At 65.4% G+C, this 24,740-nt stretch overlaps 1 protein-coding gene across 1 annotated transcript; it reads right to left on the bottom strand.

Moving 5' to 3' along the window:
• Positions 1-240: 240 nt before the first annotated feature.
• On the bottom strand, positions 241-23,777 carry TEP1 (telomerase associated protein 1). Its single transcript, XM_074970502.1, is given in 59 exon segments — positions 241-436; positions 439-592; positions 697-824; positions 1,250-1,362; positions 1,544-1,655; positions 1,947-2,067; positions 2,180-2,326; positions 2,507-2,628; positions 2,810-2,949; positions 3,119-3,217; positions 3,220-3,250; positions 3,355-3,452; positions 3,530-3,635; positions 3,637-3,657; positions 3,761-3,868; positions 3,958-4,057; positions 4,059-4,072; positions 4,762-4,922; positions 5,114-5,326; positions 5,577-5,730; positions 7,054-7,266; positions 7,513-7,668; positions 7,793-7,892; positions 8,024-8,148; positions 8,452-8,569; positions 9,129-9,345; positions 9,754-9,868; positions 10,104-10,192; positions 10,329-10,468; positions 10,814-10,964; positions 11,281-11,413; positions 11,777-11,869; positions 12,123-12,302; positions 12,400-12,553; positions 12,815-13,002; positions 13,247-13,459; positions 13,580-13,697; positions 13,781-13,897; positions 14,162-14,286; positions 15,428-15,548; positions 15,746-15,922; positions 16,467-16,604; positions 16,682-16,741; positions 17,053-17,177; positions 17,407-17,436; positions 17,438-17,481; positions 17,596-17,670; positions 17,673-17,748; positions 17,934-18,126; positions 18,471-18,657; positions 20,453-20,543; positions 20,794-20,903; positions 21,469-21,626; positions 21,764-21,885; positions 22,029-22,325; positions 22,415-22,576; positions 22,786-22,920; positions 23,058-23,213; positions 23,503-23,777. Coding segments are annotated over 59 exon segments (7,773 nt in total). The 5' UTR covers positions 23,767-23,777; the 3' UTR covers positions 241-271.
• Between the last annotated feature and the right edge of the window lie 963 nt (positions 23,778-24,740).

Below are 24,740 nucleotides of genomic sequence, written 5' to 3'. Positions count from 1 at the left end.
CCCCAGTCAGGCATGGGGGCTTGAGATACAATGTTGTGATCCTCTTGCCCCCATTCAGCCCTATGGAAAGGCCAGAAGCAGTAACACAAGGGTGGGGGCCCAGGGCCTGATAGTTACCAAGTTTCTCAAGGGACCCAGTGGGGGGGCGGGGAGAGACAGGTCTCTGGCCTCTTAGCCCCCCTTCGCTCTGGGGCCGGGGCCCGGACGGGACAGCTGAACAAAGGCCGCATTCTTTGGAGCTCAGTTGGTGGCTTTATTTTGTCATCGGTGCTCACACGGGTTGGGGTTCAGCCTTGTCACCCAGAGGGGCCGGGCCCTGGCCAACTTCCTCGTCCCCCCGCAGACAGGCCCACTCCAGGAAATAGACGTTGCCCAGGATGTCGCCCACAGCCAAGAGCAGCTGGGAGGCTGGACCAGGCTGGGGTTGTAGGCAGGACACAGGAGCAGCGCAACGGAACTGCCCCAGCTGCAGAGAGAGAACTGGGGGGTCAGAGAGAGTCTGCGGCTGTGGGTTGGGAGTGAGGGGCACCAGCAGAGCTGGGGGGATCCCAGGGCTGGGCTATCAGGGGCTGCAGGATGGGACTGAGGGGCACTGGCAGGGCTGGGCTGCGGGGTGAGGGGGCACCTGCATTGTTGGGGGGGGGAGGGGGAGGCAGGGCTGCGCCAGCAGAGGGCTGCGGATCAGGAGTGAGGAACATCATTCATTTCATGCCACCTACCAGTCTCCCCGTGGCGCGCTCCCAGATCTTGATGTCTCCATCCAGCGCTGCCGTCACTAGCATGTCCCCACAGCTGTGCAGCGCCGTCACCTTGGCGCTGTGGATCTGAGGGGCACAGGCCATGAAAGGGTTAACGTGTAGAAATAGAAGACCCCAGCCCAAAGGGATCGTGCCATCAGCTGCCCTGAGGGTTCACCCCAGACTTGCCGCTTCCAGGGAAGAGAATGAACCCTCCAGCCTCCCACAAGCTGACCTGAGGCTGCAGCTGGCCCGCACTGGGCTCAGCAGTGGCCAGACAGGAACGGCTCCGGTTCTAGGCCCAGCCCCTCGCAAGGATGGGGATAACTCTCTTGTCATTGGCTGTGCTGGGAGTTAACCCTGGACCCTACTGACCACACCGCTGACCCGCAAGGAGGGAAACATCTGCTGGGCTGACAACGGCCGCAGAGGGAAGACACACACACTGCCGAGCGGAGCGGGCTGTTGTCAGCAGGGAAGGAGGGATGGGCCCCCAACGCAGATAGGCTCACCTGCTGTTGCTGCCACCCCTCGCTGCTCCAGGACTCGGCTGCATCATCCTCCTCGCTCCACAGAGCCCGAGTCCAGAGCATCCCGTCGGAGCCGGCGAGGAGCAGGGATGAGTCTGCAAGGGAACAGAGCTGAAACTTCCGACTGCCCCTCACGCCTAATCTAAAGCCCCTGCTGGCCCTGCCCTCCTGACCCGCAACCCACTACTAGCCCAGCCCAGCCCTGCCCCCTCCCCCAGCCCTGCTGGTGCCCCTCACTCCCGACCCACAGCTCCTGAGCTCTGAGCCGGGACTCACCAGGGCTGAGCCAGGCACTGCTGAACCAGCTGGAGTCAGCATCCGTGTCCCGGTCCCAGAGGCGGATTTCGGCTTCCCGGGATTTCTCCAGTTCCTCTGACTCCCCGACCCTCTACAGAGCAAACAACACTGGTGTGGGCACCTGGACTCCTGGGTTCTCGGCCAGCTCTGGGAGGGGAGTGGGGGCCTAGTGCGCTGGGGGGGACTGGGCACCCGGACTCATGGGTTCTCTGCTATGGGGCTAGTGCGTTGGTGGGAAGCAGGGAGGGGGGCGGGGTTGGGCACTGGGACACCTAGGTTCTCTGCGGGCTCTGGGAGGGAAGTGGGGCCTGGTGCATTGGGGGGGTGGGGGGAGGGGGACGGGACAGGGCTGGGCACCTGGGTTCTCTCCCCAGTCACTCACCAGTTCGTACAGGGTGGGTTTTCTCACCCCCTTCCACAGAAGAAGCTGCCCATCCGGGGTCACAGCCATGTCAAACAGGTACTCGGGGGGGTCCGGAACCCAGGCATCCGGGCTGACTAAGCTACAGGGGCAGAGACGAGGCTCAGACCCAGGAGCAGAGGGGGCTGCTCCCTCCCGAACTCCCCATTCACCAAAGGAGCTGCAGGCCCCCTCCCCCCCCCACACTCACTCACCAGAGGGGCTTCAGCGCTGTCCAGTGGGCTCTGAACAGCAGCACCTCCCCGTTCGCCAGCCCCAGGACCAGGGAGCCAGGGGCCCCGGCTGGCCCCATGCAGGTAACGGGAGCTACCCCGTCCCACAGAAGGTGCTCACGCTTCAGGCTGAGAGAGAGAGAGAGAGCGGCGATAAGTGCATGGCCCAGGCCAGCTGCAGAGACTAGTATGGGAAACGGGGATCAGTAGGGCATGGCCCAGCCCTTCCCCTCCCCGCCCCCCAGGGAGAGATGGGGCCGGGAAGGGACCCAGGCGTCCAGCTCAGCCCCACTCCCCCAACCAGCTCACCTAAGGGCCCCGGGACGGGGGTCGCCATGCAGGCCCCACAACCAGATGCTCCCGGCCGCCGATGCCACGAGGAGGCTGCAGGAGGAGGCAAAGCCGAGAGCACAGACACCACGCGAGCCTGCCTGTGTAGGAGGGGAGTAAGCGGGGGCTGGACTGAGGCCCCCCTCCCACCTGCCCCCCGCCGCCCTGACAACCTCCCTCCTGCCCCCATCCCGCCCACTCCATCCGCCTTCCCCCCTCCCCTCATCAGCCTCCCACTGCCCCCTCACCCCTGCTGTCTCCCCAGCCCCCCTTCCAACCTACCTGCACTGCAGCCAGGGCCTTTGCCTCCCCCCACGCAATCAGCTCCCCACACTCCCCGCCCGACACTGCCAGCATCCCGTCGGGAGACCAGGCCAGGGCAGAGACGGCCCCACGGTGCCAGCCAGGCCCCTCAGCGCCTCCTGCCAGGAGAGAGAGAGGCTGGGAGCCAAGACTCCTGGGTTCTCTCCCCGGCTCTGGGAGTGGAGTGGTATCTGGTAGGTTAGAGCAGGGGAGGGCTGGAAGCCAGGATTCCTAGGTTCTCTCCCTGGCTCTAGGAGGGGTGGGGTGTCCGGTGAAGGAGTCTCTTACCCGCTTGCCATGGTGCTGCCCACATGCGCACGGAACCATCCCCCGACACCGTCAGGACACGGGCAGCAGCCAGGCTCACGGCAGCACCACACACCGGGCACTGTGCCCCACCAATGCCCGCGGGTGACCGAACTGCAGGCAAGAGAGAGAAGCTAGCGGCGGGTGGGGGGGGCAGCCAGTGCCCTGGAGCAGGGTCCCCCTGGGGGAGAAACAAGCCCCTGGGGTCCCCATCTCACCTCGAGGGGGCTCCAGAGCTGCACACGCCCATCACACCCAGCCGTGGCCACGATGAAATTGTCATCTGCAGAACAAGAGAGACACGGAGAGATGGGCACTGGGGGAGGGAGGGGGCACTGGAGGTCAGACCCACACCGTGGGGTGGGGGGCAGCGCCCAATCCCCAGCCGCTCACCTGCTCCCACAAAGCCGGCGCCCTGGTTCACCAGCCCAGGGTGTGCCGGGAAGCGGGTCAGCTCCACGCCCAGCATGTCCCACGCTGCCAGAGTCCCGTCGCGGCCCCACCGCTAGCACACGCCCGGCCTGCACCGAGAGAGGGGATGAGGATGGGCCTGTGCCCAGGAGAACGGACAGGGTGCCCCCCATGCCTGGCACCGTGCCCCCACTCCCACCCCCAGGTCCATACCGTGGCCAGGATGGTGCTGACAGGGCCACAGTGGGGCAGGAACTCGCGGAGCCGCTGGCCAGTTGCTGGGTCCCAGAGCCGCACGGTGCCGTCGCTGGAGCAGGACAGCTGTGGGGGCAGAGGAAGGGGAGGGGTCAGGTAAGGGCAGAGGGGGGCTTGCCCCCATCCCAGCTACAGACCCCCCCCGCCCCACTCACCAGCAGGGGCCCAACCCAGATACAGCCGCTGAGCCAGTCACGGTGGCAGAAGGGGAGCGAGCGCCAGAGGGCAGGGGCTCCCGGCGCAGGGCCTCCCACTCCAGCACAGCAGGGTCTGCAGGGACACGGGCTGGTTAGACAGGCACAGACTACAGCACGTCCGCTCCCCCCACGCCTCCCAGTGCCCATCTCACAACATGCCTGCCCCCACACCGCCCCCTACTGACCATCTCACAGCACGGACGCTGCACAACTGCCCCACCCCATCCCCTAGTGCCATCTCACAGCACAGCCGCCCCAAGCCTGCCCACACTGCCCCCTAGTGCCTATCTCACAGCCTGGCCACCCCATGCCGCCCCCTAATGCCCATCTCACAGCACGGCCGCCCCAAGCATGCCCCACACTGCCCCCTAGCGCCCATCTCACAGCACGGATGCTGCACAACTGCCCCACCCCATCCCCTAGTGCCCATCACACAGCACTGCCGCCTCACACTGCCCCCTAGTGCCCATCTCCACGGCTGCCCCAGCGCTGCCCCATGCCACCCCCTAGTGCCTATCTCACAGCACGGCCACCCCAAGCCTGCCCCACAGTGCCCCCTAGTGCTTATCTCACAGCATGGCCGCCCCACTCCGCCCCCTAATGCCTATCTCACAGCACGGCCACCCCACGCCTGCCCCACATGGCCCCCTAGTGCCCATCTCACATTACGGCCGCCCCACGCCGCCCCCTAGTGCCCATTGCACAGCACAGCTGCCCCACGCCACCCCCTAGTGCCCATCTCACAGCATGCACGCCCCTCACCTTGTCCCTGCCCCCCGTGGCAAGGTGCTGGCCGTCGGGGCTGAAGGCACAGCAGGTGACAGCGGCCGCATGGCCCCTCAGGATGGCCAGGGGGGCTGGCGGAGGGTCCAAGAGGGCCCGTCTCAGTGTGTCAGCCAGCCACAGGCAGATGGTGAAATCCTCTATGGGCAGGGGGTCGAAGGGTCAGACTCTGGGCCCCAATGCCCCACCCCTACCCTCCCCATACTGCCCCCCACCCTATAGTCCCTGGGCTCTCCCAGCTCGCCAATGACCCCCAAATCTCCCCCACACTGCTCTGGAAACACCCTGCCCCCAGCCCCTCCCCACATCCGCCCCCTGCCCCCAGCCTTACCCGAGGCAGATGCCAGCAGCTGGGGCGAGGCGGCTAGGCCCAGCACAGCCCCCTCGTGCCCCCGCAGCTCCCACAGGGGGCAGGCTGGGCCGCTTTCCAACGCCCAGCCACGCAGGGTCCCATCCCCGCTGCCTCCGGCCAGCACGGCATCCCCAAGCCAGGCCAGGCTGGGCACCGCCACCCCCCCTGCCGGGCAGTGTCGCCCGGCCGAGCCTGCGGGGAGAGGGAAGAGTGAGGGGGGCTGACACCACAGGAAACCCAGGAGTCCTGGCTCCCACCCCCCACCCCACCGCAGAACCCAGGAGTCTTGGCTCCCAGCCCCCACCCAACCACAGAACCCAGAAGTCCTGGCTCCCCAGAACTGAGGAGTCCTGGCTTCCAGCAACCCCCCCCCCCCCACTAGACCTCATCCCCCCCACCCCACCCCCGAGCTGGGACAGAGCCCAGGCGTCTGGGCGCTTACCCCAGGGGGTGCCGTAGACCCAAACATCATCTGAATGGTGCCCCACAGCGAGCAGGGTGCCGGCGGGGTTGGGGGCCACGCAGAGGGCTGGAGAAAGCGGCCCCAAGCCCAGAGCGCCCCAGGCACAGCCCAGGTGCCCCGGCCAGAGCTGGACCTAGGCCACAGATCAGCAGTTAGTGCTGTGCCCCCTCCTCATGTTATGGACTTCAACTGGGACCATACAGAACATGGTTGCAACCAAGGTCCTGTAGTGGCACGAAATCTTGTATAAAGGGGGTCAAATAAGGTGTCTAAGACAAGGTTATGGTTTGCTGGTTAGGATTATGCTGTCTATATGCATGTATCATTTTTGTATTTAAAGTTATAAGTATTGGCTCTATACTGTCTGTAGTTCAAACTTATGCTATGCTTCTGGGTGACACCCCAGAGAAATTGGTGTCAGCTCTGCCTAGCCTGCTTGATGGCCCATTAAGGACCATCAGCGATACAAGTGACCCATTGAGAGAAGGCAGACACGCCTGGGGACTCAGCAAGGTGTGCGGGGATCTGCCTATGGAGAGAACTCTGAGGTGTTTCCAGGCCATGTGAGGGACAGCTTGTCTTTGGGAGAAAGAAAGAGAGACCACATGGCAAAAGACTACAAAAAGCTGCTGCAGCTCCTCCGTCTGGTCTTCTTCAGTCCTGCTTCATACCTCTGGAGGGACTCTGCGACACTGAAGCTTTGAACGAAGGACTGAATGACCCCTCCCAGCGGTGGATGTGCTCCAGAGACTTGATTTGAACCTGCAGTTTATTCCATCACTGCTGCAAGCCAGAGCCAGGCACTTTGCCATGACTATATGTAATTGTTTCCATTTAACCAATTTTAGCTCTCATCTACAGCTTTTCCTTTTATGAATAAGCCTTTAGATTTTAGATTCTAAAGGATTAGCAGCAGCGTGATTTGTGGGTAAGATCTGATTTGTATATTGACCTGGGTCTGGGTCCTTTGTGATCAAGAGAACCCTTTTTCTTTCCCTGCGGTACTGGTTTTCATAACCATCTGTCCCCATAACGAGGGGCACTGGTGGGGATACTGGGAAACTGGAGTGTCTAGGGAATTGCTTGTGTGACTTGTGGTTAGCCAGGGGGGTAAAACCAAAGTCTTCTCTGTTTGGCTGCTTTGGTTTGCCTTGGTGTGGATAGAAACCCCAGCCTTGGGCTGTAACTGCCCTGCTTTGAGCAATTTGTCCTGAATTGCCTCTCTCAGTTGAGTCCCGCCAGAACCAGCATCGTTACACCCCCCCACACACCCAACCCTGCTGGTGCCCCTCATTCCCAACCCATAGCCCCTGACCCCTCCCCCAGCTCTGCCAGCACCCCTCACTCCAGACCCAGACCCCCTGCTAGCTCAGCCCTGCCGATCCGCAGCCCCCTACTAGCCGACCCATGCCCCCGCCCAGCTCTGCTGGTGCCTCTCACTCCCAACCCGCAGCACCTTTGTGTCCTCGCCCGCCGTGAGGAGGACCTGACCCCCGGAGAGGAACTTGACCTCGGAGACGAAGCCCCGGTGTGCCGGGAACGTGGCCAGGCTCACGGCCTCCCGCCAGGACCAGAGACGCACCGTCCCGGCCAGGCAGCCGGATGCCAGCACGGTGCCCGCAGGGGAGAAGGACACGGCGCGGATGGAAGCATCGTGGCCTGAGAGAACCTGCAGGGGGAGCCAGAGTCACAGCCCAGCCCGCCCAGCTGGTGCCCCTCACTCCCGACCCGCAGACCCTGCCAGCCCAGCCCTGGGGCCCCAGACCCGCCGGTGCCCCTCACTCCCAACCCGCAGCCCCTCCTTGCCCAGCCTCACCACCCCCAGCCCTGGTGGTGCCCCTTACTCCCAATCCGCCGCCCCTGCTAGTCCAGCCCTGGGCTCCCAGCCCTGCCACTACCGCTCTGTGCCCCATACCAAGCTCACGCTCCGGTTCTGCAGGCCCAGGATGGTCACGGCGCCATCCCAGCCCCCGGTGGCCACCAGCTGCCCATCGGGGTGGAAGGCGGCACAGTTCAAGGGGCAGGAGAGATCCAGCTCCCAGGTCAGGTGCCCCTGGGCAGAGTCCCACAGCTGGCAGAGACAGGACAGCGGGTCAGAACCAGAGCTGGGCGCCTGGATTCTCTCCCGGCTGGGGGAGGGGAGTGGGGGCTATTGGTTAGAACAGGGAGGGCGGGGGGGTGACTGTAGCTGGTACCTTCAGGTGCCCATCCAGGGAGACGCTGGCCAGCTGTCTGCGATCAGGGCTGACACAACAGCCCGTGACCCGGCCCCGGTGAGCATCAGTAGCCAGGAGCCTGGAAAGGAGAGAGATTCATGTGATGTCCCCGCCATCACCCCCCAAACCAGCTCCCCCACTATCCCCTGGGCTGTATCATGGCCGGCGCCCCCTGGAGGGGCAGCCCTTCCCCCCACACCCTGATAGTACCTGCTGCCCTCACGCAGGGCCCAGATCTCCAGCCCCCCGGCGAAGGTGCCCAGGCAGAGGGTCCTGTCGGCCAGGAAGACGCAGGCTGAGATCCCAGTGCCGCCGCTCAGCAGGGTCTTCAGCTCCTGGGAGCAAGAGGGGGTGGTGTGAGCCTGCAGAGCCCCCTGCCTGCCCCCCGGCTTCTCCTGCCCCCAGCCTATCCCCAGCTCCCCAGCCTGCCCCCCAACTCCCCAGCCTATCCCTTGGCCTTTCCCCAGCTCCCCTGCCTCTCAGCCTGCCCCCCCCCCGCTTCCCCTCCTGCTCCCTAGCCCCCCCTCCCTTCCTGCCCCCCCAGCTCCCTCTGCCCCTGCCTCCAAACCAAGCAGCCCCACAGTGTCTTCCCATGGCCAGAGATCCCCTGAATCTGCCCTGCCCCCCACCCCCGGTACCTGGCCGCTCTGTATGTCCAGCAGGTGCAGGGTCCCATCGGTGCTGCCCACGGCGGCCTGGCGCCCGCAGTGGGAGACGGCCACACAGGTGGGGGACGTAGGCAGGGCCAGGGCAATGCTGGGGATGTGTGGGGGGGGGGGGAAGAGATCAGGGGGGAACAAGGCCCCGGAATGGCCGGGCACCCAGCACTGCCCACCCCCTGAGCTTGGAGACAGGCAGCCCCCCCAACCCAGGACACCATGCCCCCCCAGGGACCCCTCCCCTCCCCCAATGGAGCTCCCTAGCCCCACAGGGACCCAGCCCGAAGGCAGAGATGTGCAGCCCCCACAAGCCAGGCTCCCAGCCCTGCAGCCTTCCCCAGTCCATGGGACCTGCATACCTCATCCCCCCAGGTCACAGAAGGGTCCCCCCAACCCAGCACAGGTGCCCCAGGCCATGGACCAACTCAGCCGGGAGCAGGGCCGGCGCCCTGGGGACTCGGGGGGGGGGGGGGGGGGAGGGGCAGGGGCCCATGGGAGGGGCAGGTGGGTGCTGGGGGGAGAGGGGAAAAGGGCGTGGGGGGAAAAGGGGGCGCCCAGACACTGGGGTGAGGGGCAGGTGGGTGCCCGGGGGGAGGAGAAGGCATCCTGAGATGGGGGAGGGGCAGGGGCCCTCCTACCCATGGTAGCCCCGTTACCTGTCGGGGTGGGGGGTGTCCTGGGCCTTGTTATGCCAGAGCAGCAGTCGCCCTCCAGGGGGGGCCAGGGCCTGGGCCTGGGCGCCCAGCGAGGAGCCGTCGGGAGCATTGGCTGCCAGCTGGGGCAGGAGTGCCGGGTTCTGGGAGAGCAGGGCCGCACCCGCCTGCACCATCGCACGGAATGCGCCCACCTCGCCCGGGGGCTGGGCACTGCCCGCTGCGGGGGAGACGTCTGTGGCGGGGGGTACAACAGCCCCCAGCACCCTGGGAGCCCCCTGGCAGCCCCATTTCAGCCCCTGGTAGCCCCCCCACACACCTCCCATTCCCCCCCCGGCAGCCCCCCCATGCATCCCATTCCCCACCCCGGCAGTCCCCCCATGCCTCCCACTCCCCCAGCCCTCCGGTAGCCCCCTCATGCATCCCATTCCCCCCACGGCAGCCCCCAACCTCCCCATTTCAGCCCCCTGCAGCCCCCCCATGCCTCCCATTCCCCCCCCTGCAGCCCCAGCCCCCCCTCCACAATTACACCAAGGCACCTCCCTGTGCCCCTGTGGACAGCCCCCCCTCCGCACAGGGCTGGCTCCTGACTAGCAGCCCCCAGAGGTGCCCCCCACTCCTTGCTCACCGTGCAGGGCGTAGGCACGGCCCAGTGCGGGCAGCAGCCCCAGCCGGACGTGGGCTGCCACAAAGTGCAGGTTGGTCAGGAGGGAGCCCAGGAGGTCGGGGCGTCCAGCGCAGACCTGCTGGAACAGCGAGGTCACCCAGGGGTTCTGCCCACCCAGCCCACCCTCGCCAAGCCCCAGCCCCTGCCACACTGAGCCCTGTCCCCTGCCTCCCGCCCTCCCCTCCTGCCCCACCCCAGCTCCTGCCCAGCCACTCCCGAGTTCCCCACCTCACCCCATCTGCCCAATCCTGCCCCCCCACCCAGCCCCCACCCTGCCCACTGCCGAGGCCCCCCCAGTGCCCCATACCTACCAAGTGGTAGGGCAGAGCCACCAGGGGCCCGGCCTCGCTGCCCTGGAAGCTCCAGGGCACGTACGGGTCGCAGAGTTTCCAGAGATGAGCTGGGGGTGGGGGAGAGACTGTCACCCAGAATGCTCAGCACCCCTCGGCCGGTGGGGGGGGGGGTGTCACAGGCCCGGCCCACACACCCCCCCAGGGCCTCCCCTGGCCCTGAACCCCACAGGGCGACTCCCTGACCTGCTATCAGAGCGTGAGCTGCTCGCTCCAGGCCCGGGTCCTTCAGGTAGCGCCGTTCCACCGCCGTCCGCAGGGGGACACCACAGAGGTGGAGCCGCGAGCCAGGGGCCTCTGAGGGGGCCCCACACACCCCCGCCAGCCTGGGGGGGACAGACAGGGGACAGAGAACACTGGCTCCTGGCCATCAACGGACTGCAACAGAACTCAGGGCCAAGTCCCAGGGCCCTGCCAGAGCCAGAGAGAACCCAGGCATGCGAGATCCCAGCCCCCCAACTCCCAGTCCACTCCCCTCTCAGAGTTGGAGAGAACCCAGGAGTCCGGGCTCCCAGTCCCCCCTGCTCTAACCACTAGCCCCCACTCCACTCCCAGAGCCAGAGAGAACTCAGGCGTCTGGGGTCCCAGACCCACCCACCCAACTGTAACCATTAGACCCCACTCCCCTCACAGACCCAGGAGAGAACCCAGGCGTCCTGGCCTCCACTCACCCCCTCAGGCTCCTCATCAGGGAATAAATCGGGGCTTTGGGGATGGTCGCCGCGTGGCCCCCAGCAGCCATGCCTCCCTCCCAGGTGATGGGTGCCCCGCCCAGCTCCTTCCACGTGGTGAGCACGGCGAGGAGATCGCGCTCCAGCAGGCCTGCGGGGGACAGAGGAGCAAGGGTCAGGGATGCATCTCCAGGGACTCCCACTCCAGGGATGGCTCACCCAGTGCTGAGATGCAGCTAGCTCTGGGGTGGCGCAGGGAGGCTCAGTGACAGCTGCATATAATGGCAAACGGACAGCTCGCCTGGTGCTGAAATGCAGCCAGCTCTGGGGCAGGGCAGCTGGGGAACAGCCACATATAACACTTCAAAAAGACAGCTCACCGGGCGCTGAGATGCAACCAGCTCTGGGGTGCAGGGCCTGGTAGCAGCGCCCATTGCCGCCGCCTAGCACCCCCAGCTGTCTCTTACCGTCCTTGCTGGCCCAGAGGGCGGTGACAGCCATGGCCACCGGCTCGGCCCCATGCTCCTGCTCCAGGCAGCCCAGCATGTGCTGGAGCAGGGCGGGCAGCGCTGGGGGCAGCGTCTGGATCCTCTCTGAGACCTGGAGGGAGGGACACAGGACCCTGAGGGGATCGGAGAGCCCTGTGCTGCCAGCCCAGATGCCTGGGTCCCCTTCTGTCCCCATCCCTCCCCTGGGGTCCCTAGAAGGGAGAGTCCTGCACTGCCAGCGCGGACGCCTGGGTCCTCTTCCATCCTGGCACCTCCCTAGGGTCCCTAGAGGGTAAAAACCCATGCCGGTGGCCCAGATGCCTGGATCCCCTTCCATCCTGACCTCTCCCTTAGGGTCCCTCGCGGGAACAGATCCATGTCACAAGCCTGGATGCCTGGGTCCCCTTCTGTCCCAGCCCCTCCCCTAGGGTCCCTAGAAGGGCGAAGCCTGGGTCCCCCTGCGGGGCTAAGGCACCTTTTCATAGAGGGTGAAGGCTCGCAGGTCCTGGGTGAGCAGCGCCAGGTAGAGGGGCTGCCGGGCACCGCGCTTCAGTAGCACCAACCGCATCTGGAAAGAGAGACAGGGTCACAGCAGGCAGGGAGTCCCTGAGCGACAGCCAGTGCCCCCACCCCACCCAGCCAGAGCTGGAGAGAACCCAGGAGTCCATCTCCCAACCCACCCGTGCTCCAACCACTGGACCTCACTCCCCTCCCAGTGCTGGGATAGAACCCAGGAGTCCTGGCTCCCAGCCTCTCCCCCACTCTAACCACTAGACGCCGCGCCCCTGACAGAGGACCCAGGCACTCAGGCACCTCCCCACCTGGTTGTTGAACGCTGTCTCCTCCAGCTTCTTGCCATACAGGGCGAGGTCCCGGCGGACCAGCCCAGCCCGGTCGCAGGGGTCCAGGGATCCCAGGGGAATGACGACTGAATCTGCCCGTTGCTGTAGGGAACCCAGGAGTCCGGAGTCCTCGCCGATGCTCAGAACCAGGCTCACACGCTGTGGGGAGAAGAGAGGGGCTGAGCGGATGGTGAGGTGAGCGGGATTGGCGGGGGGGGGGGGGGGGTCCCCCCATGGGCGGGGGTGCTGGACTTACCGGGGGTAGCCGCGCCGGGAGCCAGTCGGAGACGGGCTGCCCACTGTCCCCGTGGATCTGGTCAGCCCCGTCGAGCAGCACGGCCAGGCGCTGGGCTCCCCGGAGTGACCCGGCCACCGCGGGCAGGAGGGACTCCAGACAGCATACCAGTCCCCTGCAAGGGACAGGCATGGATGGGACCCAGGCAACCCAGCCCCCAGCTTTAACCCCTAGACACCACTTCCCTCCAGAGCCGGGGAGAGAATCCAGGAGTCCTGGGTCCCAGCCCCGCTGCTCTAACCGCTCGAACCCACTCCCACCCAGTACCAAGAGGGATACCAGGAATCCTGACTCCCAGCCCCACCCCCCCTTCCCCCGCTCTAACCATTAGATCCCACTCCCACCCAGGGCCAGGAGGGAACCCAGGCATCCTGACCTGTAGCTGGCAGGGGGTGGGGCCGGCTGGCCAAGCAGGCGGCTCAGGCGGGCACACAGCTGGCTCAGCATCACCCTGGCACTGGCCTGGTCCGGCCGGGCCCCAGTGAAGTGAGAGACGACCAGGCAGCGGGTGGGGGAGGCGTCCTGGGCCGGGGGATGGGTGCTCAGCTCCCGCGCCAGCGCCGCCTGGGGAATGGACAGTGGATCAACTCGGGGTGGGGCCTCTCCAGGCCCCTCCCACCACAACCCAGCACAGCCAGATCCCATCCCCTCCCCCCGGCCCCACCCACCAGGCTTTATGAAGCAGACCCAGACCCTGCCCCCTGCAGGCCCTGCCTACAATCCATCACCAAGCCCCTCGACTTTCTGCCCCCAGACTCCTCCCCCCATTGCCCACTGGGTGCCCCAAGGCTCCCCCCCCCAGCCTCACCATGAAGACAGTCTTGCCATCGCCAGGCTCGCCTGTCACCACGTAGAGCCCGCCCCCTGTCCCACGGCGGGGGGGCTGACTCTCCCGCACCCGCCCGGCCACGGTGCCCAGCAGCTTTTCCCGGGCACAGAACTGGCGCTGCTGGAAGTCCTGGAAGGCATCTTGCAGCTCCTGCCCCTCCTCCTCCTCGCCCCCAGGGGGCTCCGACTCGTCCTGGGGGGGCAGGGGCAGACACAGGTATCAGCGTGAACCCAGGAGTCCGGGCTCCCAGCACCCTCCACTCTAACCACTAGGCCCCACTCCCTCCCCGCCAGAGACAGCAAGTCGCATTACCTGAAGGAACTGGCGTTGGAGGGCGCCCCACAGATCCTGCAGCACCCGGGCCCCAAACTCCTCCAGCCCCTTGACATACGGCCGGCCCTGAGCCACGCCACCCCACTGGCAGGAGTACCTAGGGGGAGAGAGCAAGACCATGAGGGAGACACTGTGGGGCCCAGCGATCCCACCACACCCACCAATCTCCTGGCCTGTTACCTGCTGACAGATGCCACCCCCAGGCGCTGGCCCAGACGCTCCTTCAGATCCTCCATTCGGTGACGAGCGTCCTCTGACTCTGCCACGAAATCCGCCCTCCAGGCTTCTGGCACGGACCTGCCCCACCACAGACAGGTCAGGGGCCCCATGTCCCGTTCCTGCCCCCTGAGCCAGCCAGCCCCCCCACCATGGGGCTGGATCAGCACCCCCTAGAGGGGAAAGGCCCTGTTCCCCATCCCCCAAGCCAGGCAGCCCCCCATTACGGGGCTGGATCGGTGTCCCCTAGAGGGGACAGGCCCCATGTCCCATTCCCTCCCTCCCCCGCAAGCCAGCCAGTCCTTGCCATGGGGCCGGATAGGAGGGGAACAGGTGCACAATTACCCAAGGAAATCTGGCTCGCGGAGGTAGAAGAATGCCTGGGCAGCAGAACCGGAGTCGCGCTGGCTGCTGAGGAACTGCATGACCTCCAGCTCGGTGATGGAGCGGCCCCGAGGGTACGACTTCACCTGCAGCGATGGCACACGGGACTCCATCGTCAGCCCCCACGTCGTGGGATCGAGCCTGTTACCCAGAGGGATCCCACCACTCCCACCAATTGAGCCACAAAGCAAAGGCCAGCCACACCAGCCCACAGGCAGAATGGCTCTCAGGCAGGGTTAGACTAACAGGCATCATGGGGAAGAAACACACCTGGGCCACTGTGAAGTGGGATGCCCGGCTTCCCCCAACTTGTCTCCACCATGGGTCCCTGTGTCTGTGAGCCCCATGCTGTGTGGACACGGCCAGCAGGCCTAGGCCAGCGCCAGCCACAAAGAGCTTTGTGCTGAGATGAGCCTGGATCCCACCTCACCCACCAACCTCAGCAGAACTGGGGGCTTCCCATTGTCCTTGGCCACCTCAGAGGCTCCCGTCCCTGGATGCAAAACTTCTGGAGCATGAAGCTAGGCAGCATGTTTACAGGCCTGCACCAGAGCCCCTCTTCTGTGCTTCACCCCATCACCAGAAGGGATCCCACCACTCCTACCAGCACTATTCTGAGACACCCAAGCTCTGCCTCTACCCCCGGGGTACAGGACACCCTGGCAGGCTCCAACATGCTACGAAGCCAGGCGTGGGCTGACAGAATAACCCCTCCAGTGACTTTATACTGTCCTAGTGGGAGCGATGCCACTGCTACACCAATTTCACCAACTACTGGAACCCTCCGGCACAGGGAGCACTGCCCAGCTGGCCACTCCCTGGCGTAATGAGAGCAGCACATCATCTGGCCACGGAAAAGACAACACCATGCCTCATGCCCAGTATCGCAAGCCACTTCCCAGGCTGCCCAATCCTGAGAGGAGTGACTCAGCACAGGGACGTGGGTGGGGTGGCAGAATGCCAATGCCAGTATGTACCAGAGGCCACTGTGCAGGGTGCCCCGTTCCGCAGACTGGGTGAGGGAGGCCACAGCACTACACATGACTGTCCAGAGTCAAATAAAGCAAAATCCCACTGTTTCCACCAACTGTGAGGGAAGGCTCAGAGGCCAGGTTCCCGCAGGCAAGGGGGCTGCAGGGCGGTGTCAGTCACCAGCTGGGTGCGAGGGGCACCGTCTTCTCGTCCCCTGCACCCCGATACAACTGATGGGGTGCTGGCAGTGCTCACCCACTCGTACTGGGGGGCGTCCAGCAGGGCGTATTCTCGGGGCACGTAGCCGTAACGGTCTCCCAAAATGCCCACAAAGAGCTGGCTCCGGGCCACCTCCGAGAGGCACAGTTCCAGCTGCCTGTGTGGGGAGAGAGACCAGGGTCAGCACCAAGGGGGCCCCCCACTGAGCCCCGCACCCCAGCATGGCACCACCCAGCTCCCCAAGTCAGCCCAGTTCCCCCCAGACTCCCCTCAGCACAGCACCCCCTGCTCCACTCTCTGCAGCACAGTGCCCCCTCCCCCCCCAAACCTTCCGCCCGCAGGGTGAGCGCCTACCGCTCCTGCCGCGCCTCCTGCTCGGTGATGCCCCAGCGCAGGTCGATCTCCTGCAGTGCCAAGCGGTGGGGAGCGGCACGGGCGCGCAGGGCGGGCAGCACGGCCCGGAGCAGCACGTCCCGCTCGCCCTGCATGTCCCGCACTGGCGACGAGATGAACACGCGGACGCTGCGCCACCTGGGGAGGGACCCATCAGACCCCAGCTGGGGGAGCCCGGCCGGGCCCTAGCCACCCACCGGCCCCTGCCCCCCCGATGGGTCCCTCTATCCCTTAACAAGTCCCTACTCCCCTCCTGGACCGGTCCCAGCCCCCCACCGGTCCCTGCCCCCCGATGGGCCCCTCTGTCCCTGCCCCCCGATGGACCCCACTGTCACCACCCCACTGGCCCCTGCCCCATGATGGACCCCTCTGTTGCCCCCCACCAGTACCTGTCCTCCCGAATAGGTCCCTCCCCCCCCCGCCGCAGGCCCCATTGTCCTCCAAGCCGGTGGCCCCTCCCAGACCAGAGCCAGACCCACCAACCCAGTCCCTCCCCACCAGATGGGCCCCACTGTCTCCCGCCTTGCCTGGACCAGTCCCAGACCACCCAACCCGGTCCCTCCCTCTCCAGCTCAGCCCTAGGTCCCCCCCCCCCAACTCCCTCCCACACCCCAGAGAATCAGTCCCCTGCCTGCTCTCTTCCCAGCCCCCTGACTGCCTGCAGGCCCAGCCGACCTCTCACCTGCTCCGGGGGGCGGGGGAGGCGGGAGGAAGCTCTGGGTGCCCACAGGGCGCCCCCGGCTGGGGGGGCAGCCCATGGATCTCGTCCATCCTGCCCACGTGCTCCAGCAGATGGGAGACGCCGCGCACAGCCAGGAACCTGCGTTGGGGTGGGGGCAGTTACACACCTGGCTCACGTGACCCCCCCACCCGCCACCCCGTAAGGCTGAGACTCACCTGAGCACCTGCTCACTGAACCCAGCCAGCTCCACCTCATCCACGGGGGTCCCCTGGAGCCTGCAATGACACGGGCGGGGCCGCCTCAGCCGTGGGGCGGCCCGGGGAACTCTCCCGACCCTCCCGGAGCCACAGGGAGCCCCGCTCCCTCCCCAAGCCACAGGGAATACTCCCTCCCCTCCCCACAGAGAGGCCCCTGGCCCCAGCCCCCTGGAGTCCCAGGGATTCCCCCTCCCCTCCCAGAAACCCCCAGGGCACAGCCTGGGCAAGGCCCTAGAACCCCCTACCCCGCAGGCTACAGGCAGGGAACAAGGGGGTGTCCTCACCCCCAAGGGGATACAGTGGGGTGTGGGGGAGGGGCGGGTTCATACCCCCAGGGATCTAGGCAGAGGTTCACAAAGAGGCAGCGGGGGGCGACACGATCCCGCATCAGCCGCAGGGCAGGGCCGGCCAGGGGGGCCTCAGAGCTGGGGCTCAGCACGAGCAGGGTGTCCACCTGTGGGGGGGGGGGGGGGAAGGGGATACTGTCAGTCTGCGCCCAGCTGTGGGCCCCCACCCTCAACATTGCCCCTCACTCCCGACCTGCAGCCCTTTGCCAGCCCAGCCCAAAGCCCCTCCAGCTCTGCCAGTGCTCCTCACTCCCGATGCGCAGCCCCTGCTAACCCAGCCCTGCCCCCCCCAGCTCTGCCAGTGCCCCTGACTCTAGATCCACAGCCCAGACTCACCGGCTCCCCACGAGCCACCAGGTCCCAGAGGACGTCACTGACGGTGCTAGAGCTGCTGCTCGGCTGCATTGTGGCCTGGGAAAGAGATGGGGTGAGATGTGGTGCCAGGCCGGGCCCGGCGGGGGACTCCCCGCGGGCACGGGGGAAGAGCTAGGGGACAGGCGGGGAAGAGGGATGGGGGGCTCTCACCTGGACCTGCTGGAGCAGGCTCTGGACGTTCTCCAGCAGCGACCCAGCCAGCGCTGGCACCTCCTCCCAGTGGCCGCGGCCATACAGCACCAGGCGCGCCTGCTCCGCCACAGCCCGGCCCATGAGGCCCAGCAGCAGGGCCACCTCCAGCGCCTAGGCGAGATGGGGGGCTGTGAGCCAGGCACGGCCCCACCCACAGGGCACTGCAGGGAGGCGAGCACAGCACCCTGCCCTGCCCCCGCCCCCACCGGGCACTGCCACGGGGTGAGCGCAGCGCCCCGCACCTCCACAGGGCACTGCCAGGGGGTGAGCACAGCTCTCCCACCCCCCCGACTCACAGTCATGGGCTCTGGCCGGGCACCACGCAGCTCCCGGGCCCGGTGGTAGGGCGTCGCCATGGCGCTGGAGGCACAGCAGAGGATGAGAGTGCGGCCGGGCAGGGGGGGCAGGTTGTGCCGGGCGGAGATGCGGATGGCGGCGTCCAGGGCCCAGCGATAGCGGAGCAGGAGGGCAGGGTCCGGGCGCAGCTCCCTGGGGGGCACAAGCCACTGCTGAGCCCCTACCCAGGCCCCCGCCCTGCAGCCTGGCACCCCCTGCAGCCTGGCACCCCACCTGCCTCATCACAGCCTGGCATCCCCTGACCCCCTCCCCACAGCCTGGCACTCCCTGCCCAGCCCCCCTGCAACCTGGCACCCCACCTGCCCCCCCCACAGCCTGGCATCACCTGCCCAGCTCCCCCTTTCTGCCCCCTGCCTAGCTCCCCCTGCAACCCGGCACCCGACCTGACCAGCCCCCCCACCCCACCCCTTCCCAGCCTCCCCCTCCCTGCTGCCCCCCCTGTGGCCATGCCCAGGAGCCCAGCATGGGGCCCTCACCTGGCCTTCCGCAGCCGCTGCTTTTCGCTCTTCACAGTGCGGAAGAGGACTGGGATGGACAAGGCCGCGCGCAGCTCCCGGCGTGTCCAGGGCGGCCGCCCCCGCACCCCAGGCAGGCCCCCCGGCTGCTTCTTCCCACGCCTCAGCAGCGCCCGCAGCAGCTCCACGTTAGAGGGGAGGGGGCTGTCTGGAGGTGTGAGGGGTAGAGACACAGTGCCCATCACTCCTGACCCACAGCCCCTACTAGCCCAGCCCTGAGCTCCCCACAGCTCTGCCAGTGCCCCTTGCCCAGGGGTGGGCAAACTACGGCCCAGGGGCCGCATCCAGCCCTTCAGACTTTTTAATCTTGCCCTTGAGTTCCCGCCAGGGAGCAGGATCCAGGTCTTGCCCCGTTCCCGTGCTCCAGCTGCAGAGCGGGTTTGGGGCTTGCCCCCCCATGGGCCAATCTGTGCATGCTGTGGCTCCGCGTGGCTCCCAGAAGCAGCGGCATGTCCCCCTTCTAGCTCCTATGCATAGGACACAGCCAGAGGGCTCCGCATGCCGCCCCCACCCCAAGCGCTGCCCTCACAGCCAATGGGAGGTGCAGAGGTGGTGCCTGTGGACGGGGCAGCATGCAGAGCTGCTTGGTCGCATCTCCGCATAGGAGCCAGAGAGGGGACATACCGCTGCTTCCGGGAGCTGTTCAAGGTAAGCGCCGCCCGGAGCCTGCACCCCTGCCCCCTTCCAGCACCCCAACCCCCTGCCCCAGCCCTGATCCCCCTCCTGCCCTCCAAACCCTTCGGTCTCAGCCCGGATCACCCTCCTGCACCCCCAACCCCGCATCCCCACCCCAAGACCTCACACACACACACCTGCATCACAACTCCCTACCCCAGCTCAGAACCCCTTCCCACACCCTGAACTCCTCATGTCTGGGCCCACTCCAGACCCCGCACCCCCAGCTGGAGCCCACACCCCCTCCCGCACCCCAACCCCCAGTTTCATGAGCATTCATGGACACCCATACAATTTCCATACCCAGATGTGAGCCTCAGGCCAAAAAGTTTGCCCACCCCTGCTCTTGCCCCTGGTTGTTCGGGGTCTCAGTGCTGTCAATGAATCACAGTTAACTGGCGCGATTAACTCAAAACAAATTAACTGGATTAACAAAATTAATTGGTTTCAGAGTAGCAGCTGTGTTAGTCTGTATCCGCAAAAAGAAAAGGAGTACTTGTGGCACCTTAGAGACTAACAAATGTGTTAGTCTCTAAGGTGCCACAAGTACTCCTTTTCTTTTTACAAAATTAATTGTAATTCATCACAGTTTTAATCGCACCGTTAAACAACAGTAGAGTAGCAACTGAAATGTATCAAAGATTTTTGGCTGCTTTTCTACATTTTCAAATTATCAATTTCTATTACCACATGGAAAATACAAAGTGATGATTATTTTCTATTACAAATATTTCTATTCACATCATACAAGTGCTGTCAGGTGATCTCTGTACGAATGCAGAATAACAACTGCGCTCAGAAACCAACCAATGTAAAACTTTAGAACCTGAGTCTGCTCAGTCCTACTTCTCGTTCAGCTGATCGCTCAAACACGGGTGTTACATTTGCAGGAAATAATGCTGTGAGTTTATTTACACTGTCACCTTTAAGTGAGAACAGGTGTTCGCATGGCATGGCAAGGTATTTACGTGCCAGATACACTAAACATCTGTATGCCCCTTCATGCTGAGACATGTAGCTTTTTCTACAGTGCAAATATTTGTAATCCAAACTAATAATCTCACATGAGCCCCGGACTCTTCGTCTTCGGCATTGTCAGTGCAATCGCTGGATTTGTAAATGGAGGAAAACAGCTGAAGATATTTAGGGTACGTTTCAGTTGCTATTGGATAGGGTAACGGTGCGATTCGACCAGCCATGAAAGGCGAATTTTTTTTTTTTAAATCTCGCGATTCATTTGTGTCACCGCTTGGCAGCCCTGGTCTCACCTTTCTTCCTCAGCTGCTCCTCCATGTCCTGGATGACTTTATTCGCCGCCAGGAACCGGAAGGGGAACTGCCGGCTGTGGATGACCGACGCCTGGAAATTGGGGGGGGGGGGGGGGGGGGGTGTCAGGGCGAGGATCCCAGCAACCCTTCACACCACTCCAGCCATCCCATCTTGGGGGGATGGGATTTTGGGGCTGTATCTCACTCTGGAGATCCGAGGGGGGGGGGAATTCGGGGCCATACCTCACTTTGGTGACCTGTGAGGGGGGAATTCGGGGTCCCCGGGGCTGTATCTCGCTCTGGGGAGTCGGGAGGGGGGAATCAGGGTCCCAGGGCCATACCTTGTTCTGCAACCGGCTGAGCACTCGCTGGTGGTGCCGCTCGCTCACCCCAGCCCGGATGATGTTCTGCAGGTTCCTGAGCATGGCCATGAATGGCAGCTTCCCCGAATCTGTGAGGCAGAGCCCAACGCAGGGTTAGGAGACAGCCCCACCCACAGGCAGGGGGCGCTGTGTCCACAAGGGTGCAGTGCTCGCTGCTGCTCCCAGGGGGCGCTGGGCCCCACCAGCCACATTCATATGAGTGCTGGGCCGGTTGCAGCCCACAGGGGGCGCTGGGAGACCTGTGGCTACCAAAGGGTGCATTCAGGGGGGCCCTTATCCCCAAGTCAGCCCCTCATTGCCGAGCGGGGCAGAGGCCAACTCCTCATGGAACTTTGTGCCACAGCTGTGCCCAGCCAGCCCATGGGCCAATCAGAGCCGGTGCCATGCCTCCCACTCTGCCCCGAGGCTAGACTCTCCTTGGGGGTGTTAGAGCACCGAGCAAACCCTGCTCCAGCTAGGCCAGACACCTGCCCCACGGACAGCCCACCCGGTCCCACACATGCCCTGTCTCCTTGCACTCAACACTAGCTTGCACACTCTGGGAAAAGAACTAACAGTGCCCCCTGGTGACACCTAGACACACTCAGGGCACCACTGGGGGCAAGCGCAACCCCCCATGAAGCCCCTCCTTACCGATCAGCTCCTCCCAGACCACAGCCTTGTTCCCGCGCTGGCTGAGCTGCCGGTCCCAGGTCTGGGGCTGCGGAAGTTTCATTCGGGTCCCAGCACGGGCGGGGTCCCAGGGCCCTGGCAGGTGGCTCCGGGAGAAGGAGCTCAGGTCCGAGGGATACCTGAGGGGGGGGCAGCAGAGACAGGGTGGGTCCCAGCAGGGCCTACAAGGGGTTCTGTGCCAGCTCTCAGGTCTAGAGGATAGAGTGGGGGAGGGGCTGGGACCCATGACACCTGGGTCCCTCCCCAGGGCTCTCACCTGCAGCCCAGCAGACTCATGACATGCTGGGCTGGCTTGGAGATATGCAGCCATCGGATCAGTGCCTTCAGGGAGAAGGGCTTCGTCTCGCGCGGTTCCTGGAGTGGCTGACCACTTTCAAACTGCAGGAGACATCAGCAGAGAACCCAGGAGTCCTAGTTTCCAGCCCCTCTGCTGTAACTCACTGCTCAAAGAGCAGGGGACAGAACTCAGGAGTCCTGGCTTCCAGCCCCCCACTCTAACCACTAGACCCCAGTCCTCTCACCTTTGTCTGAAGCTTGCTGAACGCCTTGCACAGCCGGAATCTCCTCGTCCAGGGCAGAGGTTTCTGTGGGGGGACTCCGGGAGGAAGAATAGGCTGGCAGGGCTGGGGCCTGAGAGCAGGACTCCTGGGTTCCCTCCCTAGCTGGCGGGGCCTTGGGCGTCCCCTGGCTTTGCCACGGCTCTTGCGCGAGTTGTACTTGGCCAGCTGGTAGGCATCGAATTGCTGGAATTTGTCCGCCAGGCCGGTGCGGAGGCAGCGGGGCAGCGGGGCTAGGGGGCGCCCTGCGCCCACCAGGCTCTGCGAGGGAGAGGGAGACGGGTCAGTGCTGGCCAGCAGGGGGTGGCACTGGCCGGCGGAACGACACGCCACTGGGGTAAGCTGGGTACCTGGAAGAGCGTGACCACCTGGGTCCAGTCGGAGGGCAGCTGCAGGGTGGCGCACACGTAGCGGCGCAGGTGGGGCCGGCAGGGTGGCAGCCGGGCCGCCAGTGCCAGCAGGAAGTTGGCCGTTCCCCGGATGTTCAGCTCCTGGCGTGTATACAGGGCGACCTGTGGGGAGAGAGGAGAAACTGAGGCCCGGAGAGAACCCAGGCGTCCAAGCACCCCGGCTCTAACTCACTAAAGCTCACTCCCCCTCCCCAAGCCCTGGCATAGGGCACTTGAGACCACCCCCCACCTACTCGGACTGCTTGTCCCTTACCCCCTAGGTAGGAGGATTGAACCCAGGCGTCCTGGCCAGCAGCCCCACCCCCCAGTACCTTAAGGATGAACTCAGGCTCCAGCTGGGCCAGCTCCTCACACAGCTCCACCAGGCACCTACGCATCGGGTCACTGGGGGCTCCCAAATCAGGCCCCTCCACAAGGGAGCAGCACGCCAGGTTCACCAGGGCCAGCTGGGGGGAACAGGGAGCAGGGATGAACCCAGGAGTCCCAGCTCCCAGCCACCTCCCCACCCATCCACTAGACCCCACTCCCCTCCCAGAGTTGGGAGAGAACCCAGGAGTCCAGACCCCCCACCCCCATCTCTTACCTTGTGCTCTCTCAGGCGTTGCTGGGGACCCTTCCCAGGGGGCTGCTGGGGGCAAGGGTCCCTCTGCCCTGGGGGCTCCAGGCTCGGCTCAGACGGCAGCTCCGTCAGGGTGTACTGGGGCAGCGAGCTGGAGGGGTCGGGGGCAGCGTCGGCCCACTGCAGGGAGAGCAGGGGGTGACCCACAGGGATGGGGACCACACACAGTGCCCCCCACCCCAACTGTCCCCTCTCAGGGACCCCCTGCCTCGACTGCCACCCCCTACAGCCCCCCCACCCCACAGCCCCTCCTCGGCATCTCCCCTGTCTCACTCGCCCCCACCACTTCGCCCCCTCCCTCTGAGTGCTCCCAGCGTCCCTCCCCCGGCATGGCATCGCAGGTTGGGAATTGCAGGCCGCTGTGCGTCGCAGCTACCACGAGTTGGCTTCCAGTCTCAGCCCATCTTACCCAGGGCGGCTCCAGCTCCTCGCTGCGGGCCGGGGTCCCATCCTCACCTCCAGGGGCAAGGGGCGCCCGGCTGGGTGCAGGCGCCAGCCAGGTTGTGGGGGTCAGGGAGCTCAGCCACGGGGCAGGGGGCGGGAGAGGGCGGAGAAGCCGGGCCCTGATCTCCTCTACCCATGCTGGGAGGAGGGGGCTCTGGCCCCCCAGGAAAGGGTTCTCCAGCCAGCAGGAGGCAGGGCTTGGACGGGGGGCGGGACCTGGAGTTTTCATGGCTGCAACAGCTGGAGAGAGAAGAGTGAGATGAGAACCCAGGAGTTCAAGAGCCCAGTGAGGCCACACTCCTGCTTGAAGACAGCAAGTGCCGCTCCCTGCTCAGAGCTGGGAAAGAACCCAGGAGTCCTGGCTCCCAACCCCCCTGCTCTGATCACCAGACCCCACTCCCCTCCCAGAGCCGGGAGAGAAACCAGGAGTCCTGGCTCCCAACCCCCCTGCTCTGATCACCAGACCCCACTCCTCTCCCAGAGCCGGGAGAGAACCCAGGAGTCCGGCCTCTCAGCCTCCAACGCACTCTGAGTGGAGGAGAACATTGTCCCCCTGGCCCCAGACCTGCCCCGGCTCCCCCAACACAGGGTCAGGAATAGGGAGGGGGCTTCGCAAGTGGATGGGTGTGTGTGTGTCACAGAGCAGGGCTGCCTGGCCCTGGGAGACTCCCAAGCCCTTCTCCCATGGAGCCCCCCAGAGCAACCCCCTTTCTGCACTGCGCCTTCCCCCTGCATTCGCCCCCGCCCCACAGGCCCCCCGGCCACGCACCAGGAAGCACCGCAGTGACCGCACCCAGCCCGGCCGGTGCCCGGATCACTGGTGGGAGGTGCCTGCCTGACCCGCCCCCAGAGCCGGGCTCAGATTTCAGCCCGCCCCTGGGAGGACCCAGGAGTCCGAGTTCCCAACCCCCCGTGGTTCTGTCTGCGCGCGCGGCGGGTGTCCTGCTCCCGGCCCCCCAGAGCGCTGCGTGGGGTCCGTGGCGGCCCCGCGAGTGGGGAATGACCAGACGGGGGCTGAGCCGAACCCTCTTTATTGACCCGACTCGCGCCCCAGGAGCCAGCGCCCACCGCCTGGCCCCCTCCCTCCTCAGGGGGCCCCGGGGGGTGTCCGAGGGAGGGTCCCAGGGAGAGGTGTCGGGTCCTTGTCAGAGAGGCTCCCCCACCCCATGTGGCGAAATCGGGCTCCCCTATACCGCTGAGGGG

The sequence above is a fragment of the Natator depressus genome, chromosome 13 (genome assembly GCF_965152275.1).
Source record: "Natator depressus isolate rNatDep1 chromosome 13, rNatDep2.hap1, whole genome shotgun sequence".
Taxonomy (NCBI): domain Eukaryota; kingdom Metazoa; phylum Chordata; order Testudines; family Cheloniidae; genus Natator; species Natator depressus.
The sequence above is the reverse complement of the archived record's forward strand: the minus strand, read 5'-3'. Positions and strand labels throughout refer to the sequence as shown.